The sequence below is a fragment of the Cryphonectria parasitica genome, assembly GCF_011745365.1.
Source record: "Cryphonectria parasitica EP155 unplaced genomic scaffold M406scaffold_1, whole genome shotgun sequence".
Classification (NCBI taxonomy): Eukaryota; Fungi; Ascomycota; class Sordariomycetes; order Diaporthales; family Cryphonectriaceae; genus Cryphonectria; species Cryphonectria parasitica.
In genome coordinates this window covers 3,598,247-3,615,823 of record NW_024468909.1, presented here as the reverse complement: position 1 = coordinate 3,615,823, position 17,577 = coordinate 3,598,247, and the positions used below count along the sequence as shown (strand labels likewise).

Genomic DNA, 17,577 nt, shown 5'->3' with positions numbered 1-17,577 from the left:
CTTATGCAGTAGAGTACCAGTCTAGAGGACCTGCCCACTGTAAAAGCTGAGGTCCGGGCTCTTCATGCAGGCGCGGACCCACGCTGCCATGCACCAGCGACTCGCTGCTTGACTTGGCACCTGGTCCATAGTCAAGTCGTCCGCCAGCAGGAGATGCAGGATCGTTAACAAGCATATGTAGCAGGCAATCCACCACCTACTTAAGGCTCAACCAGAATCTTGTGTACCTTCACCAGCCTCCTGATATCTGAAGAAGCAGCTCAATTCTCATGGTCGTACCAACTACTTCGACTTGGATGTGACACACGGGTCAGAAACAAGCTGCAAAGGATCGGTCGCCGTCGTGACAACTTCTTCAGCCTCAGATGCTGCCTTCCAATTCTTACTTCTCCTGCTACAACTGTTTTAGAGGCCACTGGCAGGACGATCAGATGATGTTGCCACAGCTGCAGCATTGGCGGAGAAACATAGTTCTCTGCAATTGAACCCAGCTGAGCTTTCAACCCAGAATCAAAGTCATCCAGATTCTCATTCATTGACATGTGGAGAAATCCATGCCACGTATACCTCTAGCATGCTTGTCTTGATCAGCATCATGGCAGTCGACCAGAGTGGGCTCTGTCTTGCGATGGAGGAGCCGAAAAAGATAGACCACACAATGGGAGTGTCGCCGAACCAGATCATGGCTCATAAACTGGGTGTGCTTTGGACACTGGAATGTTCCTCTACGAAATGCGAAATGGTAGTTCTGTGCTTTGATTTATACAACTTTGTTGTGAGAGTGAATGCTAGGCGAGTGTTTAATCCAGTCGGCAAGGCGGGCTATAAATTGCCCACGTGCATAACCGCACAAGCTGGATTATGTTCTTGATGGCCTGACTCCCTCAGAGGCTCTCCAAGTATGATTGTGTATAAGGAGATGAGACTTTGTGAACGGTCTGCCTCAGACGCGGGACTCTTGCTTAGACAAACGCCTAAAGCCTGGATATGTGCTGTCAAAATGGCCACCCCAGACTGAGATAGAAGACCGAAGATAAAAGGATTCTTCTCGTTACAAAAAGACGTGGTCTCACTGGATAGATTACAACTCAAGACAGTAACATGTATCAACTGAGCGATTAGTGGAAGCCTCTGGTAGTACTCAGGTATATAGAGTCATGGTCATGATTAAATCGAGATACTATGCACTTAGGTACGACGAAAACGCTGGAAGGTTCCATTTCAAAGCTGCCGTGGCGTGGCTAGCGTGCCAGGCCGATTATCAAGACAGAAGCTCGGATCAGCGCCTGCCGCCGTCCTCTTTCACTGGCAGACGACGGGGGCAGGCTGGAGGTAAGAGGGGCCGCTCACAGGTGGATCTGATTCGCCCCGGGCAGTTGTTCCAGCCGCTAGCGCCTCTCACCTGAAGCTCGCCTTTGGTCCAGTTCGTCATCCGTCGAGTGCCTGGAGCTGCCTACAGTCTTTTGGTGCCACCTTCGCTGGTCATTTAGTTCGCCGCCAACAGCTTCCCTTCTCCGACCTTCAAACTCAACACCAACAAATCCCCCCACAACAACTTTCCAGTTTCTTCTTCTTTTACATCTCCTTTTTCTGTTCGATCATCAACCAGCGTCCTGGTTTTTGGTACATCACTACCTCATCTCAAACCCCATTACCCCGCGAGCACCGGTCTCGCAAGCCACGTCTCCTCTACGAGCTATCTGTCCCCAGGCCGAGCAGACGAGCAAACCCATCCGCATCCCCCGCCGTCTTCGACACCGTCCTGACTGCATTCCCACTTCTTGACTCTCCTAGAACAAGTAGTCAAGATGGCTCCCGCAACTGGCCCCGACCACCCTGACAAGAAGAAGGCTCACTTGATGTATGTCACATCATCCAACCCCGCCGCCTAATCCCTCGCACTCGATTCAAGAGCAACTGATTGACTGTCTGCCCTAGGGATGCCTCTGGTGCCGAGCGCAAGGATGAAGATGACACCGCAACCGCCATCCTCAAAAAGAAGAAGAAGCCCAACCAGCTGATGTACGTACTATACTTACCTGCTCTCGCCTCCCCCCCACCCCCCCCCCCGCGGCGAGATTTCTCTCTATGGCAAGACCTGACCTCAAACCAGGGTTACCGACGCCGTCAACGATGACAATTCTATTATTGCGCTGTCCAACGCTACCATGGACTCCCTCCAGCTGTTCCGTGGCGACACCGTTCTCGTCCGCGGCAAGAAGAGGAAGGACACTGTCCTGGTTGTCCTTGGTGACGATGATCTCGATGATGGCAGCTGCCGCATGAATCGTGTTGTACGACACAACTTGCGTGTGAAGCACGGTGATGTCGTCACCATTCACCCTTGCCCAGATATCAAATACGTAAGTTGTCGTTCCCAGCAGCACCCGTTTGGTGGTCACAGAAACTGATCTCCCCAAAGGCCAAGCGCATCGCTGTTCTGCCCATCGCCGATACCGTCGAAGGCCTGACTGGCTCGTTGTTCGACGTCTTCCTTGCCCCATATTTCCGCGAGGCCTACCGCCCTGTCCGCCAGGGTGATCTATTTATTGCTCGCGGTGGCATGAGACAAGTCGAGTTCAAGATCGTCGAGGTCGACCCCCCAGAGTACGGTATCGTTGCACAAGACACAGTCATCCACTGTGAGGGTGAGCCCATCCAGCGTGACGAGGAGGAGAACAACTTGAACGAGGTCGGCTACGACGACATTGGTGGATGCAGGAAGCAGATGGCCCAGATTCGTGAGATGGTCGAGCTTCCCCTGCGTCACCCACAGCTCTTCAAGTCCATCGGTATCAAGCCTCCACGCGGTGTGCTACTATTCGGTCCTCCGGGTACCGGAAAGACTCTGATGGCCCGAGCCGTCGCCAATGAGACGGGTGCCTTTTTCTTCCTGATTAATGGCCCTGAGATCATGTCCAAAATGGCCGGTGAATCCGAGTCCAACCTCCGAAAGGCTTTCGAGGAGGCTGAGAAGAACTCCCCAGCCATCATCTTCATCGACGAAATTGATTCCATCGCCCCCAAGCGTGAGAAGACCAACGGTGAGGTCGAGCGTCGTGTCGTTTCTCAGCTCCTGACCCTCATGGACGGCATGAAGGCCCGCTCCAACGTCGTCGTTATGGCTGCCACCAACCGTCCCAACTCTATCGATCCCGCCCTGCGTCGCTTCGGCCGTTTCGATCGCGAGGTCGACATTGGTATCCCTGACCCAACCGGCCGTCTTGAGATTCTGCAGATCCACACCAAGAACATGAAGCTCGGCGATGACGTCGACCTGGAGCAGATTGCCGCCGAGACCCACGGTTACGTCGGTTCTGATGTTGCCGCCCTCTGCTCCGAGGCTGCCATGCAGCAGATTCGTGAGAAGATGGATCTGATTGATCTCGATGAGGACACCATTGACGCCGAGGTTCTCGACTCTCTTGGTGTCACCATGGAGAACTTCCGATTCGCCCTTGGCGTCTCCAACCCATCTGCTCTCCGCGAGGTTGCCGTCGTCGAGGTGCCCAACGTCCGTTGGGAGGATATTGGTGGCCTGGAGGGAGTCAAGCAGGAGCTCAAGGAGCAAGTCCAATACCCTGTTGACCACCCCGAGAAGTTCCTCAAGTTCGGCATGTCACCCTCTCGTGGTGTCCTCTTCTACGGACCCCCCGGTACGGGTAAGACGATGTTGGCCAAGGCTGTTGCAAACGAGTGCTCTGCCAACTTCATCTCCGTCAAGGGTCCTGAGCTGCTGAGCATGTGGTTCGGCGAGTCTGAGAGCAACATTCGTGACATCTTTGACAAGGCCCGCGCTGCTGCGCCCTGCATTGTCTTCCTGGACGAGTTGGACTCTATCGCCAAGGCTCGTGGCGGCTCCGTGGGCGACGCCGGTGGTGCCTCGGACCGTGTTGTCAACCAATTGCTGACCGAGATGGACGGCATGACTTCCAAGAAGAACGTGTTTGTCATTGGTGCTACCAACCGACCTGAGCAGCTTGATCCCGCTCTGTGCCGTCCTGGCCGTCTCGACTCCCTCATCTACGTGCCTCTGCCCGATGAGGCGGGTCGTCTTGGAATCCTCCAGGCCCAGCTCCGCAAGACTCCTGTGGCTGGTGATATCGACCTGTCTTTTATTGCCTCCAAGACCCACGGCTTCTCTGGCGCCGATCTGGGCTTCATCACTCAGCGTGCGGTCAAGCTGGCCATCAAAGAGTCCATCGCTCTCGACATCGAGCGGACCAAGGCTCGCGAGGCTGCTGGTGAGGATGTTGACATGGAAGACGACGCCGAGGACCCCGTTCCCGAGCTTACGAAACGCCACTTCGAGGAGGCCATGCAGATGGCTCGCCGCTCTGTCACCGATGTTGAGATCCGCCGTTATGAGGCCTTTGCTCAACAGATGAAGAATGCAGGTCCAGGAGCCTACTTCCAGTTCCCCGACGCTGACTCGGCCGCCAACAACGCCGCCGCTGACTTCGGTGACGCGGGCAACGATGATGGTCTGTACGACTGAGCATACCCTCAAAAGATTGCACGACATCATTGATCCCTGTATTCTACGTCTTTCGTCCTTTTTTTTTCCTGGTGGGAAGGGCTGTGGTCGAGAATGGTGCACACGCAAATAGGCTGGTCGTTGGCACGAGCAGCTATCTGTAAGCAGCCCTGGCTGATGGCATTGAAGACGCTTGTGCCTAGAAAGTTTTGGGAGTAGACGACCTCGGACAGGTCTTCTGGACGTTGGGCTGGCATGCTAGGGAGCAAGTTCTTTAAACTCTTTATCGACAAAAGGAGTTCTCGCCCCGGGCCAATTTCTCCATACATAGAGACTGAGATCTTGGAGTTTGCCGGTTACCTGGTACAGGCGATCTGGATCACGATAGATTTCCTTAATGAGACACTGCTTTATTGAATCTACCTTTCTCAAGTGCTTTACAAATCGAATGCATAATGTTTGCGAGGTGAGCAATTGATGTGCCTTCCAATATTGTTGATACTCCTGGATACAATTGCAGTTCTTGTCACGGGTATATGAATGGCAAAAACTCCAGTTGAACTCAAAGCAACCCAATACGTAAAGAGAGTAATATATCCCCCCCATCGTCGAGGCAACGACCATTTCACTCCCATGGAACGAACCCCACCTTGCTGCAAGAGTGCCCAGCAGAAAGGTGGCCTGTTCGCAGAGATAATGGTGACTTGGGGTGCTGGAAGGGATAGTATTGTCTTGAGAAAGACACTGCTGCTTGTAGAGGGGGGAGGACTGACTGTCTGTCTGTCTGGTGTCCCTCTGTAGTCGGCCGGGTTGAGTGAGTCCTCATGTAGGCGCAAACGGGCTATCTTCACCACAAGAACATCCCACGACAACAGCAGGATGCTACTAGCTCTACGAGATTTGTCTGCGCCTCTGTGCATCATTTTAATGTGAACCAAAAAGTCGCGTAATTGTTCGGACGACATATTATATCGACGTGGAAAGGTAAAGCTCGTAGAAGCCCTACACATTTCATGAATGGCATCATCACATATATCGTAGACGGCAGTGGCAAATCGAAGATCAAAAGAGAGAAGAGTCGAATTCCCTGGGGTCAACAAAGCTCCAACTCAGATAAGTGTTATGAAGACTTGCAAAGACAAAGAAACAAAAAAATTCAGCTACTAACGCCGTACAACTCCTGCCTTTTTAATGCGCCGCCGATCCTGTGCTTATATTGATGAAAGCAGGTTTGTGTCATGCCGTAAAAGTCGTCCACTTTGTACAAACCATCCTTATCCGTTTGTCGATGATGAGCAGTGTTCATAGGAGTAGCTCTTCATCCCCCCCCCCCCCCCCGACCACCTTTTCCAAGATGTGGGCGACCTGACATGCCGATGAAGTGCAGTGTTAGCCCACCTCTCGACCTGCTATGACCCCAAGGATGTTCTCGTTTTTGCTTTCGATGCCCGCGTGATATCCTCGGTGAGACTATGCCTCCGCGAAGATTTGAACCCCCGCAGACCCTATTTCAAGGCACGTGGGCCATCGCGAAGCATACCTGCTACCGTCCGCCAGCACTTCTGTCCCGTGCTCACGGACCGCCGTCAGCCTGGTCAAACTCTGCAACAGATACCAGCGCATCCCTCGTCACCTTGAGGGCATCCTCCACCACCGCCTTGGGCACAGCGAGGCTCTGCATATCATCCGTGTGCAAATTGCCTGCCTCGCCCGGCCCAGGGTTCAGGCCCTGAGCCAGGTCGTTGTTCTTTTCGCTGCTGCTGCTACTACCGCTCTCGCTGCCGCTGCCGCTGCCGTTGTTGCTGTTGTTGTTGCTGTTGTTGTTGCTATTGCTGTTATGATTCTTCTTGCCCGAGGATCCGCCTCCGTTCACCTGCACCGACGAGTCGTTGCCGTTGCCGTTGGCTGATTTGGACTTGGAGTCGAGAAGCGATGTCTCCCTGCGGACCTCGTCGAGGATCTGCGTGAGAAGCTGTGGGAATGTCGTCGCCTCGCCGGATCGAAGGAGGGAAAGGGCGCGGGATTGAATATGTGTGGGCCAGTTGCTGGGATGGGCGTTGAGGGAGTAAAGAAGGTGCTCCTGGATCCTGTGAGGGACGGGAGGATGATTAGCAGGGTGTTTACCGCGTTACAGGTCCCGTCCATTCTCTCTCCTCGTATGATCAATTCAACATGGCTTGAGCTTTTCCTTCCCCCTTTGGCTGTAGGCTCACGGTCTGACCGGGAGTGTGGCGAAAGCAAGGAAAGGGCCAACACAGAGCCGACAAAAAGGCAAGACAGCTGGGCTTACTTCTTGTCATGGCCGCCAGCGACGAGCTGGACGTTCAGCTGCGACCGCAGGTCGTTGTCCATGGTCGCGGGCGTGTAACTAGCAGCCCTCTTTGGGATCTTGATCTTGTGCGGTACAGGTTGTAGGTGATGTAGCCCGCTCGTCGGGTGCTGTGACATAGCGGATGTGTGGTTTTGTGTTGTGATGTTGTTGTGTGCTAGAAGTCGGGCACACACACACACACACCTGGCATGCGCGCACACATACACACGGGGGCAGCGGCTGTTTTTTTTTTTTAGGCTTTGCCGGAGAGGGACGCGGAGTTTAGGCGTTTGCGGTTGGTGTTGGTTTGAGGAGCAAGCACTGGAGGAGCTATCCCGGCACGGCTCGGCAGGGGAAGCTCTGTGGTTAGCGTGCACCCGGGGGAGCGAGCACCCCCTGAAGAATAGGCCCTAGCTGACGGGCTGCACCACGCCGTCTGCTGCTGGTGCGGGGGAGGGTGTGGTGTGAGATTGTTGCTGTATGTTCCGCACGCAGCGCGTTGGCGATATCAGGCAGAAAATTCACAGTTTTGAAGCTTTGTCCAGATCTCTGTAAGACGACAGAATCGCGGTTCGTATTAGATTGTTGCAGAACAAACTCCCTTGCCGCCAGACCAGGTATCTCTTCTCGTGCTGAAGGACGCAAACAGAATCACCGAGTGAGCAGAACGAGACCAACAACAGAAGAAACCCAAAAAAATTTTAGAAAAAAAAAATTCCGAACTGATCGTCACCAAAGAAACCAAACAAAGAGTGTGTTGGTCACAGGCAGAGAAAGAGATGGAATAATGAGAACTTTGGGATACTGAAAGTACAAATCCGCAGGCGAGGACCGCAGACCGGTTTTGTCAAAGAACGCGATCAAGTTATTGCTTCTGGTTGATTGTGTAGCATTTAAATGAGAGGGAAAAGTACAATGGCGTCATGAATAAATAGGTAGATTCAATTCCAAGTCAGATTAAAACGAGGCTGAACTCGAAAGGGGGAAACCGCCCCACAAGCCTCGACAGGGGCAGGCAACAACAGAAGCATCGGGGCAAAATCTTTAATGTTCTTTCTTTTTTCAGGGATGAGTGCAAAAGAAAATCAAAAAGAAGGAAGGAATAAAACACCAACAGGCTCCAGAGCCATGGTCGAACAAGCCTGTCTCCTTGAATTGGAAAAAAAAAAAAAAAAAAAAAAAAAAAAGCACAAACTCTTCCGCCTGCACAACAAAGCAAAAGTACATTTGCATGCCGAAGAATTCATGTCACCTTCCCAACCACTCGATCACTCGCTCCCTGGCAGCCCGCTCTCTACCCACTCGCTGTTCTATATACCCCACTGCCCGGACGATAAAAAGGAAGACTGAAAGATATGCGAAGATGCCTGAGTCGTGTCGAAGGGAAAGCCTAAACAAATGGAAAGAGAAAAGGTATATATGTGCCTGGGTTGCTGTTTGGTATTTAGTTTTCGTCAAATCCCATTCTGTCCGTGATTTTGACCTGTCCTATCGCCTATTCCCAGAGAACGCCGGGCCCATTATTATATTGATCCATGTGCAAGCGTAAACGTGCGACGTTGTCGAGACACTCGTAGATGTTTCGTTCGATAGTCGGTCTAGAAAGATTTGAAGACGGCGAGTGTCTTCTAACGAAGAATTTTTTGTCATGTTGAAGGACATGGAGTGTCGAAAGAAAAAGGGGAGAGAAAAAAAAAGAAAACTTGTGAAGGGGTGGGAGGGGTATCTTTACTAAAGTGTCTAGACGGGAAATGCCTTAGACAGTGCCTCGTAACCGTTGCTTGCGGGCAAGCCAGTCACCAAGCATATTATCAAGTTGCTACAGTATGTGAATTAGCGTTTTGCCTTGGCACCTGCCTCCTTCACTGTGGTTGTGTGACTTACAGTTGTAATCTCTGCCAACTTGGCATTCTGCTCCTTGAAAAGAGCACCCGCAACAGGATGGTCAGACCCGACAGGCTCGACATCATTTTTATCATAGACAACGACAAGGAGGTCTCGGATGTCGGCGCCTGAGTCGAAGAAGGCCCGCAAGCTCGTGTCGTTCCACGCCGAGATGGTGGTCGTAGATGTCGAAGTGGTAATCGAATCTTGGTTGCGGTGCACGCCCACGGCTTCATCTCGGTCGATCAATTCGGGCGACGGCGAAGACACGGGCGACGAATGCTCCTGGCTTGAGGTATCGCCTGTGAGGGGCGGGGGCTGGCTCTCCGTGGGTGTGATGGGTGAGACCTCAACGGGTGACTCGGACAGCCGCTCTCTTGACTGGCTGGCAGCTCCAGACTTTTCTGGGGTGACAGTTGATGTCGACTCTGTGGACACTATGCTGACATAGCTATCAGGGAATGAACCCGGCAACACTGGTCTCTGGACCTTCTGCCTCTCTGGCTGACCCAGCTGCGGCTCCGGCTGGTCTAAGGACTTGTTGTTGTTGTCCTTGGTCGCCGGGGCGTGTGCAATCTCTTGCACTCCCTCATCAGAGTCCGAGTCTTCAATCTGCATCCGTGACTTGGCCGCAGTTGGCTTTGCAGGCTTCTGGTCGTCGGCACTCTGTGAGCGGGTCGGTGCCTGTCTGGGCGTGTTTTGTTTATAGTCATCCATAGATGCTGACCGGGCAGTCGCAGACGACTGAGACTTCGGCTCGTCCTCCTCCTCCTCCTCCTCATCATCTTCGAAAAGATCGGCGTCCGGATCGACGATGCGCATCGAAGCAGGTGGCACGCTTGCGACGCTCTTCAGGCTGCTTTCGTTCAAGAAGGTCGAGAGGTCCATACCAGCTCCAGAATCCTGCGGAGCGCCTCCGGTCTTTCTCGCAAGAGACGGCTCGACTCGTGGTTGCTGCTTCTGAAGCTTGCTTGGGTTCCGTTGTGGGCTCATACCGGCTTTCTCCGAGCCCATGTCATCGCCGATGTCCTCCGATGGTCTGTCTACCAATTCGGGTCCGACGTCCATGGAACGCTTGCCGAAAGATTCCTCATCCTCGTCGCCTCTCCTCCTATCCTTGCGCGAGAAGAGGCTCCTGAAGCCACCCTTCTTCTCTTTTTCTTTCTTTTCCTTAGCCTTCCTCTTGTCCTCCTTGGAGTCCTTCTCGAGCAACTTGTCGAAACTCGGCCGCTGCTTGATCCCCTTATCGAGAGAATCAGAGGACGCCCTCGTAACACCATCATCGCGGAGCAGACCTGGCGTGAGGGTGATCTTCTTGGTCTCGACGGTGTCGTCCTTGAAGAAAGAGTCACGGACAGTGCCATCCGCCCTCTTCTTCGGTCCTTCCACCCCATTAGTCTCGAAGATCTCTTCGCTCGTCCGACTGGCGGGCTTGGAGGAGCCATTGGGAGATTCCTCGCCGACTTCTGGTTTGGCAGGATCGACAGCTTGCCCGGGCTTCTGCTGACCTCGTGGACGCAATGGCGCAACCTTTGCTGAATCGTCGTCCTTTTCGCCGTCATCGCCGTTGGCCTGCTTGGCTGCCGAGGCTTGTTGCTGGGACTGTTGTGTTTGCTGCTGCTGCTGCTGCTGCTGCTGTTGTTGCTGTTGTTGCTGTTGCTGCGCCATCAACTGATTCTCTTCCTCCTCGTCTTCAGTGTCGTAGTCGTAATCGGAGTAGTCCACGAAGGTAGGAGCTGCAAATGTGACGTTCTTGGCTTTCCTCCTGCGCATCGCTGTCTTGATCGGGTTCTTGGCCTTTTCGGCTTGGTCACCCAGCATCGTCGCCGATAGCTGCACAAGTCAGTCTCCCACCCCCGTTGTCGCTCTCTGGATAAACGTACATCAATATTCCGGTGCTTGTTTAGACGAGCAAGTCGTTCAGTCGGTGTTTCGATGTGCTCAGCCGGCAAATAGCCTGGGGGAGACGGAAGGAAAATATCGCATCAGCAGGTGGTTCTCGGGCTCCACTGTCGTTGTTAAGGTCATCTCACCTATACTACTATCCTTGACAACTCGAACAAGCCACCAGTAACTGTTGCTGTCATCAAGCAGAACCATGGCATCGCCCTTTGTTGCGTTCGCTTGGCCCTCGACGGTCGCTATGAAGGTGTGTAGAGCGTAGACGAGCTCGAAATCGATATCCTCTGTGTCATGTAAGCTTTCACCTCCCCACCCGGAGTCGATAAATCTAGGGTCTGTGAACTGAAGGAAAAGATCGTCATCATCATCATCTTCGTCGGGTGAGTCCTCGTACGGAATTATCAAGCCATCGATGTCGAAATCTTCGTCTTCCATCCCGCTTATGGCTTCATCTTTGACCCTCACTGCTTGAACTTTGCAGAATCCTTCAGACTCGTCCTCATCCGTGATGCCACTGACCGATGGTCTCGGTTCTGTGGCAGCACTGCCTTCCATTGAGTCTTGACTGAAGTTTTTCAGGCATTCCCTAGGCACAATGGCCTGTTTCTCTCCTGTTGCGATCACCTGCCCAGTTCCATCGTCGCTTGATTGACCGTCGAGATACCCGGGCACTGCTCCGGGGGGAAGAAGAAGATGATGATGATGACAAGAAGGAGGGCTCGCAGCTGGAGCCTTGATCGCATGCTGCTGAGAGGCCTGTTGTAGGGGTAAGTAGTCAGGAGGTTCGAGGTATGGAGAAGAAGACCTCGCCTCGCTGAAGCACACGGACGCCGGAGAACTACACGGCGAAGCGTCCGTCTGAATATCGCGGAGTGTCGGAAGTTGACAAATGGACCCACCATCGTCGATCGAGGGCGAGCTCGATATCTTGTCCATCATGTCGTCGTCCAGATCTCCCTCATCTCCGTCCATGTCGCCATCGTCCGTGTTGTCTTGGGACACCAGGCCCCCGTTCTGCGCGACGGCCAGGTTATCCTGTGCCGCCATGTCGCTGTCACTGCCGCCGTTGAGATGCCCGCCGGCTAGAGAGCTAGTGACACCTGCTGCAAGGTCTTCGGCGTATTGTTGTAGGTCACCAGCCTCGCCGCCACCACCGTTGGCCCAGGAGATCCGTGGGCTTTTAGCCTCCTCCTCTGCTGTCTCGGCGGCGACTTCTCGCAGGGTCTCGGCCTGGTGGGGCGCAAAGGCGCCAGTGTTCGCGCTGTTCGACAACTGTTTCGTTTGTAAGGGGCCGGGTCGAGTAGTGTGGTTCTGCGCCGAAGGAGTGTTGTGATTTTGCAGATCGATCGTATCTGATCGACAGGAGATGAGAAAACAGTCAGCGGCTGTCAAAGGGGACGAAACGTGAGGGTGCAAGGCATCAGGGCCGCCGCATGGGCCGTTCCGTAGTAGGGCGTAGTGCTGAGAAACGAGACAGCTCTCTGATGCACAAACACGAGGCCCCGGAAGGAGGGGACCCAAGGCAAAGTTATGCACAATAGGATTCAAGTGGGAGGATCAGGAAGGGCGGGCGGCAGCATAACATGAACAGGGTGGGCAGGGTAGGATGTACATACCAGCGCGAACTATTCCGGGTCTCGTCATGATGAAGTGAGGGGATGCCAGCCCAGAGCCAGCGACAGCATCAATTGAATATCAGCAATGAGCCAAGTAAGAAGAGGGGTGGGCTCGATGGCGATGCGGGCGGGTGTTATGATGATGTTCGCTGATGTTCGCTGATGTTCGCAGTCCGTAACGTCAGGGGAATTTCGGGCACGAGAACTGGTAAGAGGGAGAGGCTGCAGGACGACACAGCCCACAGATGTTGGCGCAGATCTCGAGTTAACTTTTTCTTTGGCGTGGGGATGAGAAACAAGGAAATGGATGGCAGCCTCAGGCCTCCTAGGAAAGAGAAAAGAGGCGAAGGTTTATTTTGTCGGGAATATCTGTTGAGTGTCTGTCTTGTGTTCCTGGACGCAGGAAAGCTGAAAAGGTGGTTTCGGAGTTCAAAAAGACAGAACGACCCCAGAGTGCCCAGGCCTCCTCATCACGCCTCCCACGGTGGGTTTAGACCCAGAGATCCAATCCAACCCGCCTTGGGACAGGTCTAATTTGGTCCACTAGCTAATCAACCAGTCCAAGCAAAGACACGCAACCGACTGCATGAATAATTCAGCCCCCGCGTCTTGAAACGTAAAGATATCGTGATCGACCAATTCTGTGGTGATGAAGAAGATGATGAATAGAGGCCGCAGCTGTGCAAAGTGTCTTTGCTTTGGAGGTTTCCTGTCTTCTTCTTCCTGTTTTTGCTCAGACCCAAAGATGAATAGTCCTCGGTGTTTCGACAAAACCTGAAAATGACCAAATGACGGACACCTCGTTGCGTTTTTGGGCTGCAGGGGGAAAGAGGTGCAGCTAGGAACAGGGTGCGTAGTGCCCAGGCGGGAGTGGAGCGGATGGGGAGTTCTGCAGGGGAAACACCCTCCTCTACTGTACTAACCCTGCCAGGGCTGCCCACTTAGCCCATCTGCCTAATCAAGTACCATAGTACTTTCTCAACCCACTCACCCAGCCCTACACACCAACGGCCAGGACTCGAATCATCAACCACGATGGCACCGGAAAGGAAAGAAGAAACAAATACCATCATTTTGCTCCTCTCCTACATCTACGGACCAGCAGAGAGTCAACGTTGCGCACAACAACGCACAGGACCTGCGGTGAAGCAGAACCTTGTAATACAGAGACAAGTTCTCCGAGAAACATGGGCCACAAGAAGCCTATGTGCATGACTGACAGAAAGAAAGAAAAAGAGCCTATGCAACCCTCAAGGGCCCAGGGCAGAACCAGCCAACGGCGTCGTCGTACTACGTAGGCACAACGGCATGCCTTGGCCCCCCATGAGACAGATGGTCCAGAAGGCGTGCGCGTGCCACATTTCGATCTGTGAAGCTCCGACAAAGCTGCGGGCGCAGGGCCACCAAGGGCAGAGAGACCACGGCTACGTCCACGCGAGGGCCGAAAAAAGCAGTATTGTACCGATCAGGAACAGATTGCCAATTTGCAGCACTGCATGCATGCAATTCCAGAGACACTGGCCCCTCGATTTCACGCCAGACCTGGGTGGGGGCGCGGCCGGCACGTCGTTCTCTGGCTTCCGGGGCTCCCCTTTTTCCCTTGGGGTGCCTGGCTTGCTCCGTCTTGAAACAATCAATCCATCCAAGCTCTGCTTATTGGGTGGAGCCCGCAGGAGATCTACCCTAGCCCGCGCAGATTGTCCTTCTTTCCCTCCTTGGGCCTGCTTTTTCTTTTTCTGCTGCCCCCTGGGCAGTGACATGGCACGGCACTGCAGGCGATCGTCTTTTTGGAGAGCGAGGGGGGGGGGGGGGCAAGGAACATGTGAGCCCACCTCCAAGTGCGTCGAGACACGCGGGAGTCCACAGGGCTGCATGCAGGTGCAGATGCTGCTCGTTGTCAGGAGTGAAGATCTTTCGAAAGGTGCCCCGCTTCTGCCTGATGATTTCTTTAGAGTTTGAAATTCCCTGTGCTTCTGGCCATATGGCAGGGGACCAACGTCGTCAATCTATAATCGGATCCACGTGTGTTGCAGGCTGGGGATATATGCTTGAGCTAGTGTGTACGACTTCAAAGGAGCAGCTTGACCTGACCAAGGCAGTTACCGCCACCCAGTAAAGGTTCCACCGGCGTCCTACCAGGCTGCGATGTTCCACGCCCACCACAGCTACACAAAAAGGCCGTGAAGTTGATCTTCTAATAACTAAAATCTAACCCTTCATCTTGGTAGATGTACTCTCAGACTCCTCCCCAACAATATACTGTAAGGCGTGAAAATTATACAATAACAGGACCCTGAGGCTCGTTGACCAGTCTCGAAGGGGTCACCGTCTTTCATATCCATTTATGGCATTTCATGGTCCTCATGTCGTAACTAGAAAAAGAGAGGGCTGCCGGGCGCCGAAGCCTTAGGCGGCTGCTCTGCAAGCTCAATGCTTGCTCCAGGGAGACGAGAGTGTCAACGTCCGAGACCGTGTTCTGCGGCTGCCGGCCGTACCTAGAAGGAGGTAACCAACCTTTCATATTGTTGATTCCGACAAGGGCACTTTGCTCTAACCAGTACAAGTCTGACGGTGCTCATGTGCTACCAGACGGCCGCGTGGTGCAGGGAGCAATTTGCCACGTTTCTCTTGCGAGGCGGCTGCTGGAAACTTACTTGGCCCGGTACCACGTCCTTGACCGTCGACGAACTCGAGCGGCATTCTCATTGCTTCAGGGATGTCTAGTGACAGTGCTGATCTCAACCTGCATAGGGTCCTATCAGAGCTTAACCTTCATGAGGCCTAACTCTAATTTCCGCTCCTGCAGCACTCTTGTAGCCTCATAGCCTCGGTGTGAGTTATCTGTGATCTCAGAAGACTCTCTTGGCGGTGCATATTTGTCTGCAGGGATGACCTACAGCTTTTGCCGCCGAATTGTAGACCAAAGTTCCTGATCACGGCACGGTGGTCGTGCTAGATGGAGTCGACGAGCGCATACCATGTCGAGGGCGTATTCAAGAATCCAGTTCCTCATCGTTACCTCCGTGCGTGATGATGCTACTCGGCGCATACCCCATGAATTCCTGGCGCTGGGTAAGCCGCAAAGATCTCCAGTGCTACTTTGCCCTTCCATCATCCCGCAAGGAGATTATGTGACGACTGTGCGTCGCTCTCTCCTGTTCCACTTCCCAGTTCGTGAACAAATCCTAGTAGACACACAAGTAAAGTGGCCCAGCTCTCACTGCCGGTACGCGAGGAGCTTTATACATGCTGATCGAAAACTTTTGGCAACAGCATGATAGTGATGTGTATGAACGATAGAAGGAGAGGAGGGGAGAAACGTCAAGTAGCCTCTGAGCCTTACGCTGAGGCTGAAACAGATGAGAGCTTCGCAATATGAATACTCCGCCAGGTGGTGATTGCGAGGTTACTCGCCTGGTCTAGGGGCCTGCGGTAACTTCTTCCCTCGTGCGGGTTTTTGAGCTGATGATGAAGATTGCAAAAGGTATCTTTTGAATATTCAGATTCCTTGCACAATTCTTCTCCCATTTCTCATGGCCCCAATGCCGAGGAATCCGTCGCGGGCAACGCAATCATGATATCGGTGGGGGGGGGGGGGGGCATATGACAATGACATGAGACGAGCCTCTAGCTCTCCTCCCCCAGCCTCATCGGTGCCACCTGAGCAGCATCAGTTATGCTTCGAGATCACTCATTCGGGGCTGAACATCCAACAAACCATTGGTAAGACGGTCCCAATCCGATTTTCTCAACACGGCAGTACATAAGGCTTTCCGAATCTCCTCTCGACGCTGTGACTTTGTAGACAGCAGCTGGTTCCTCATTATGCGGCTGCAACGCCCAATCACTTCACTTGAGTGATGGCGTTTCCCTCGATGGGGGAAATCCCTCGTCCAAGTCAGAGAGGCTGATGACGATGACACCAAATCGAGAGAGTCTCTCGGAGCTGATGGAAATCAATGTGCTCTGGTCTAACAGGGGGTCCAGTTTTCCTTCGGCGCTGCAGCATGTTGGCGCTCTTGAAAGGCCTGAGCTTCCAGCAGTCGGATCCTTTTGTTGAGGCACGCGACTGAACACCTTTATCCAAAGGCCCGGACTCCCGCCTGTAGGCCTGAGAGAAGCTTGTTCGGTGGGCTGCCAAGAAACAAGGTAGGAGAAAGACCCTGCTGGTTGACATCCTCTCCGCAAGCGCTGCCAAGGTGACGAGGATAGAAACGTGGCACAATGCATAAGCGGGAGATGTGCGCTGTCAGCTTTGGTCAACGGTGCTTGGCTGAATCCTTCTTCTCTGGATTCTTTTGAATCATTATCTTTGTGCTTGGTAACAGGACCATCGCCCAAAGACGAGATCAGTGACAGAAATCGCAATAACTAAAACCTGACCTCCTTTTTCAGTGACCAGGAAGGAAGATATGAGGCATTCATGCGTCGAGTTCTGGAGATTAAAGCAGACACAGCGCGCGCGCGCGCGCATGCTGATCCGGAGGTGGAGCGTCGAGAGCCGGGGAGCTAAAGGGGATGGTACCAGAGTACTGTGAATTCTATGGTACATTCTTACTAACTGTGATAGCACCATAGTGTGGTGCGCTCCAGGCAGATCATGCGGCATAATCCAGTCGAGTAGTACGTGTGGTACGGTACAGCATAGTACGTACCGCATACCCAGGGGCCAAGAGGTCCGGATTTTGTCTATCCCGGGAGGAAGATTAAGGTTTTGGGCTAGTGGGCCGATCTTGCATCGACGGGCTTTTTCTGGCTGCAACCCACAGGGCCCTTAGGCTTCCGGCGAGGCGGGCATGCCCTGAGCAAGCTTGGTCGAAATTTAGATTGCCGTGTGATATTGATTTTTATTTTTTATTTTTCTGGAACAGAGCGCAAGAGCCTTTAGACGTGACGAACGTGTTTTTGTGGCTGTGGGTTGTGATGGCCATGATTCGGGCTCTGTGTAATCCCTGAGAAGCCCAACCAGCAGCAGAATGGAATGTCTCGCCAAGTCAATCGCCCCCCTTCGACACGAGGGACCACCCTTCATGATCACCATCAGCAGCAGCAACAGCTTGTGGAGAGAGCCCTCGGATGGGGGCTGCGAGGTGTCGGGTCGGCATGTCCCTCCGCACTGCCAAGCGGAAGAGGATGGCCAGAACCAACGCGCGCCACTACGTCTCGATCATCGTCCATACCAAAGTAGGAAGGGAATATGCAGAAACTGCGCCCCACGGGGAAATCTGAACTTGGACTGGTTCTTGAATGCACACTACTAAAGTGCGTACTATGTATGCGGTCCGCACGGCGCGATAGTCCTTTTTCTTTCCTTCTCTCTTTTCCCTGGCTTTTCACTCTCGTATTCAGAACGCCTGTTAACTCAGAGCCATTTTGGCACTCGCCTG

The 17,577-nt window shown here is 53.4% G+C and overlaps 2 protein-coding genes across 2 annotated transcripts; one reads left to right on the top strand and one right to left on the bottom strand.

Moving 5' to 3' along the window:
• Positions 1–1,808: 1,808 nt before the first annotated feature.
• Positions 1,809–4,898, top strand: M406DRAFT_77211 (uncharacterized protein; the record flags this gene model as incomplete). The annotated part of the gene is made up of 4 exons (XM_040925958.1): positions 1,809–1,861; positions 1,939–2,022; positions 2,114–2,363; positions 2,423–4,898. 4 exons carry the CDS (start codon positions 1,809–1,811, stop codon positions 4,496–4,498), a joined length of 2,463 nt encoding a protein of 820 aa, XP_040781374.1. The 3' UTR covers positions 4,499–4,898.
• Positions 4,899–6,032: 1,134 nt separating this feature from the next.
• Positions 6,033–6,943, bottom strand: M406DRAFT_354438 (uncharacterized protein). Its single transcript, XM_040922916.1, has 2 exons — positions 6,768–6,943; positions 6,033–6,564 (listed from the first exon to the last, which is right to left on the bottom strand). The coding sequence occupies exons 1-2, from the start codon at positions 6,923–6,925 to the stop codon at positions 6,051–6,053; spliced, it is 672 nt and encodes a 223-aa protein (XP_040781373.1). The 5' UTR covers positions 6,926–6,943; the 3' UTR covers positions 6,033–6,050.
• Between the last annotated feature and the right edge of the window lie 10,634 nt (positions 6,944–17,577).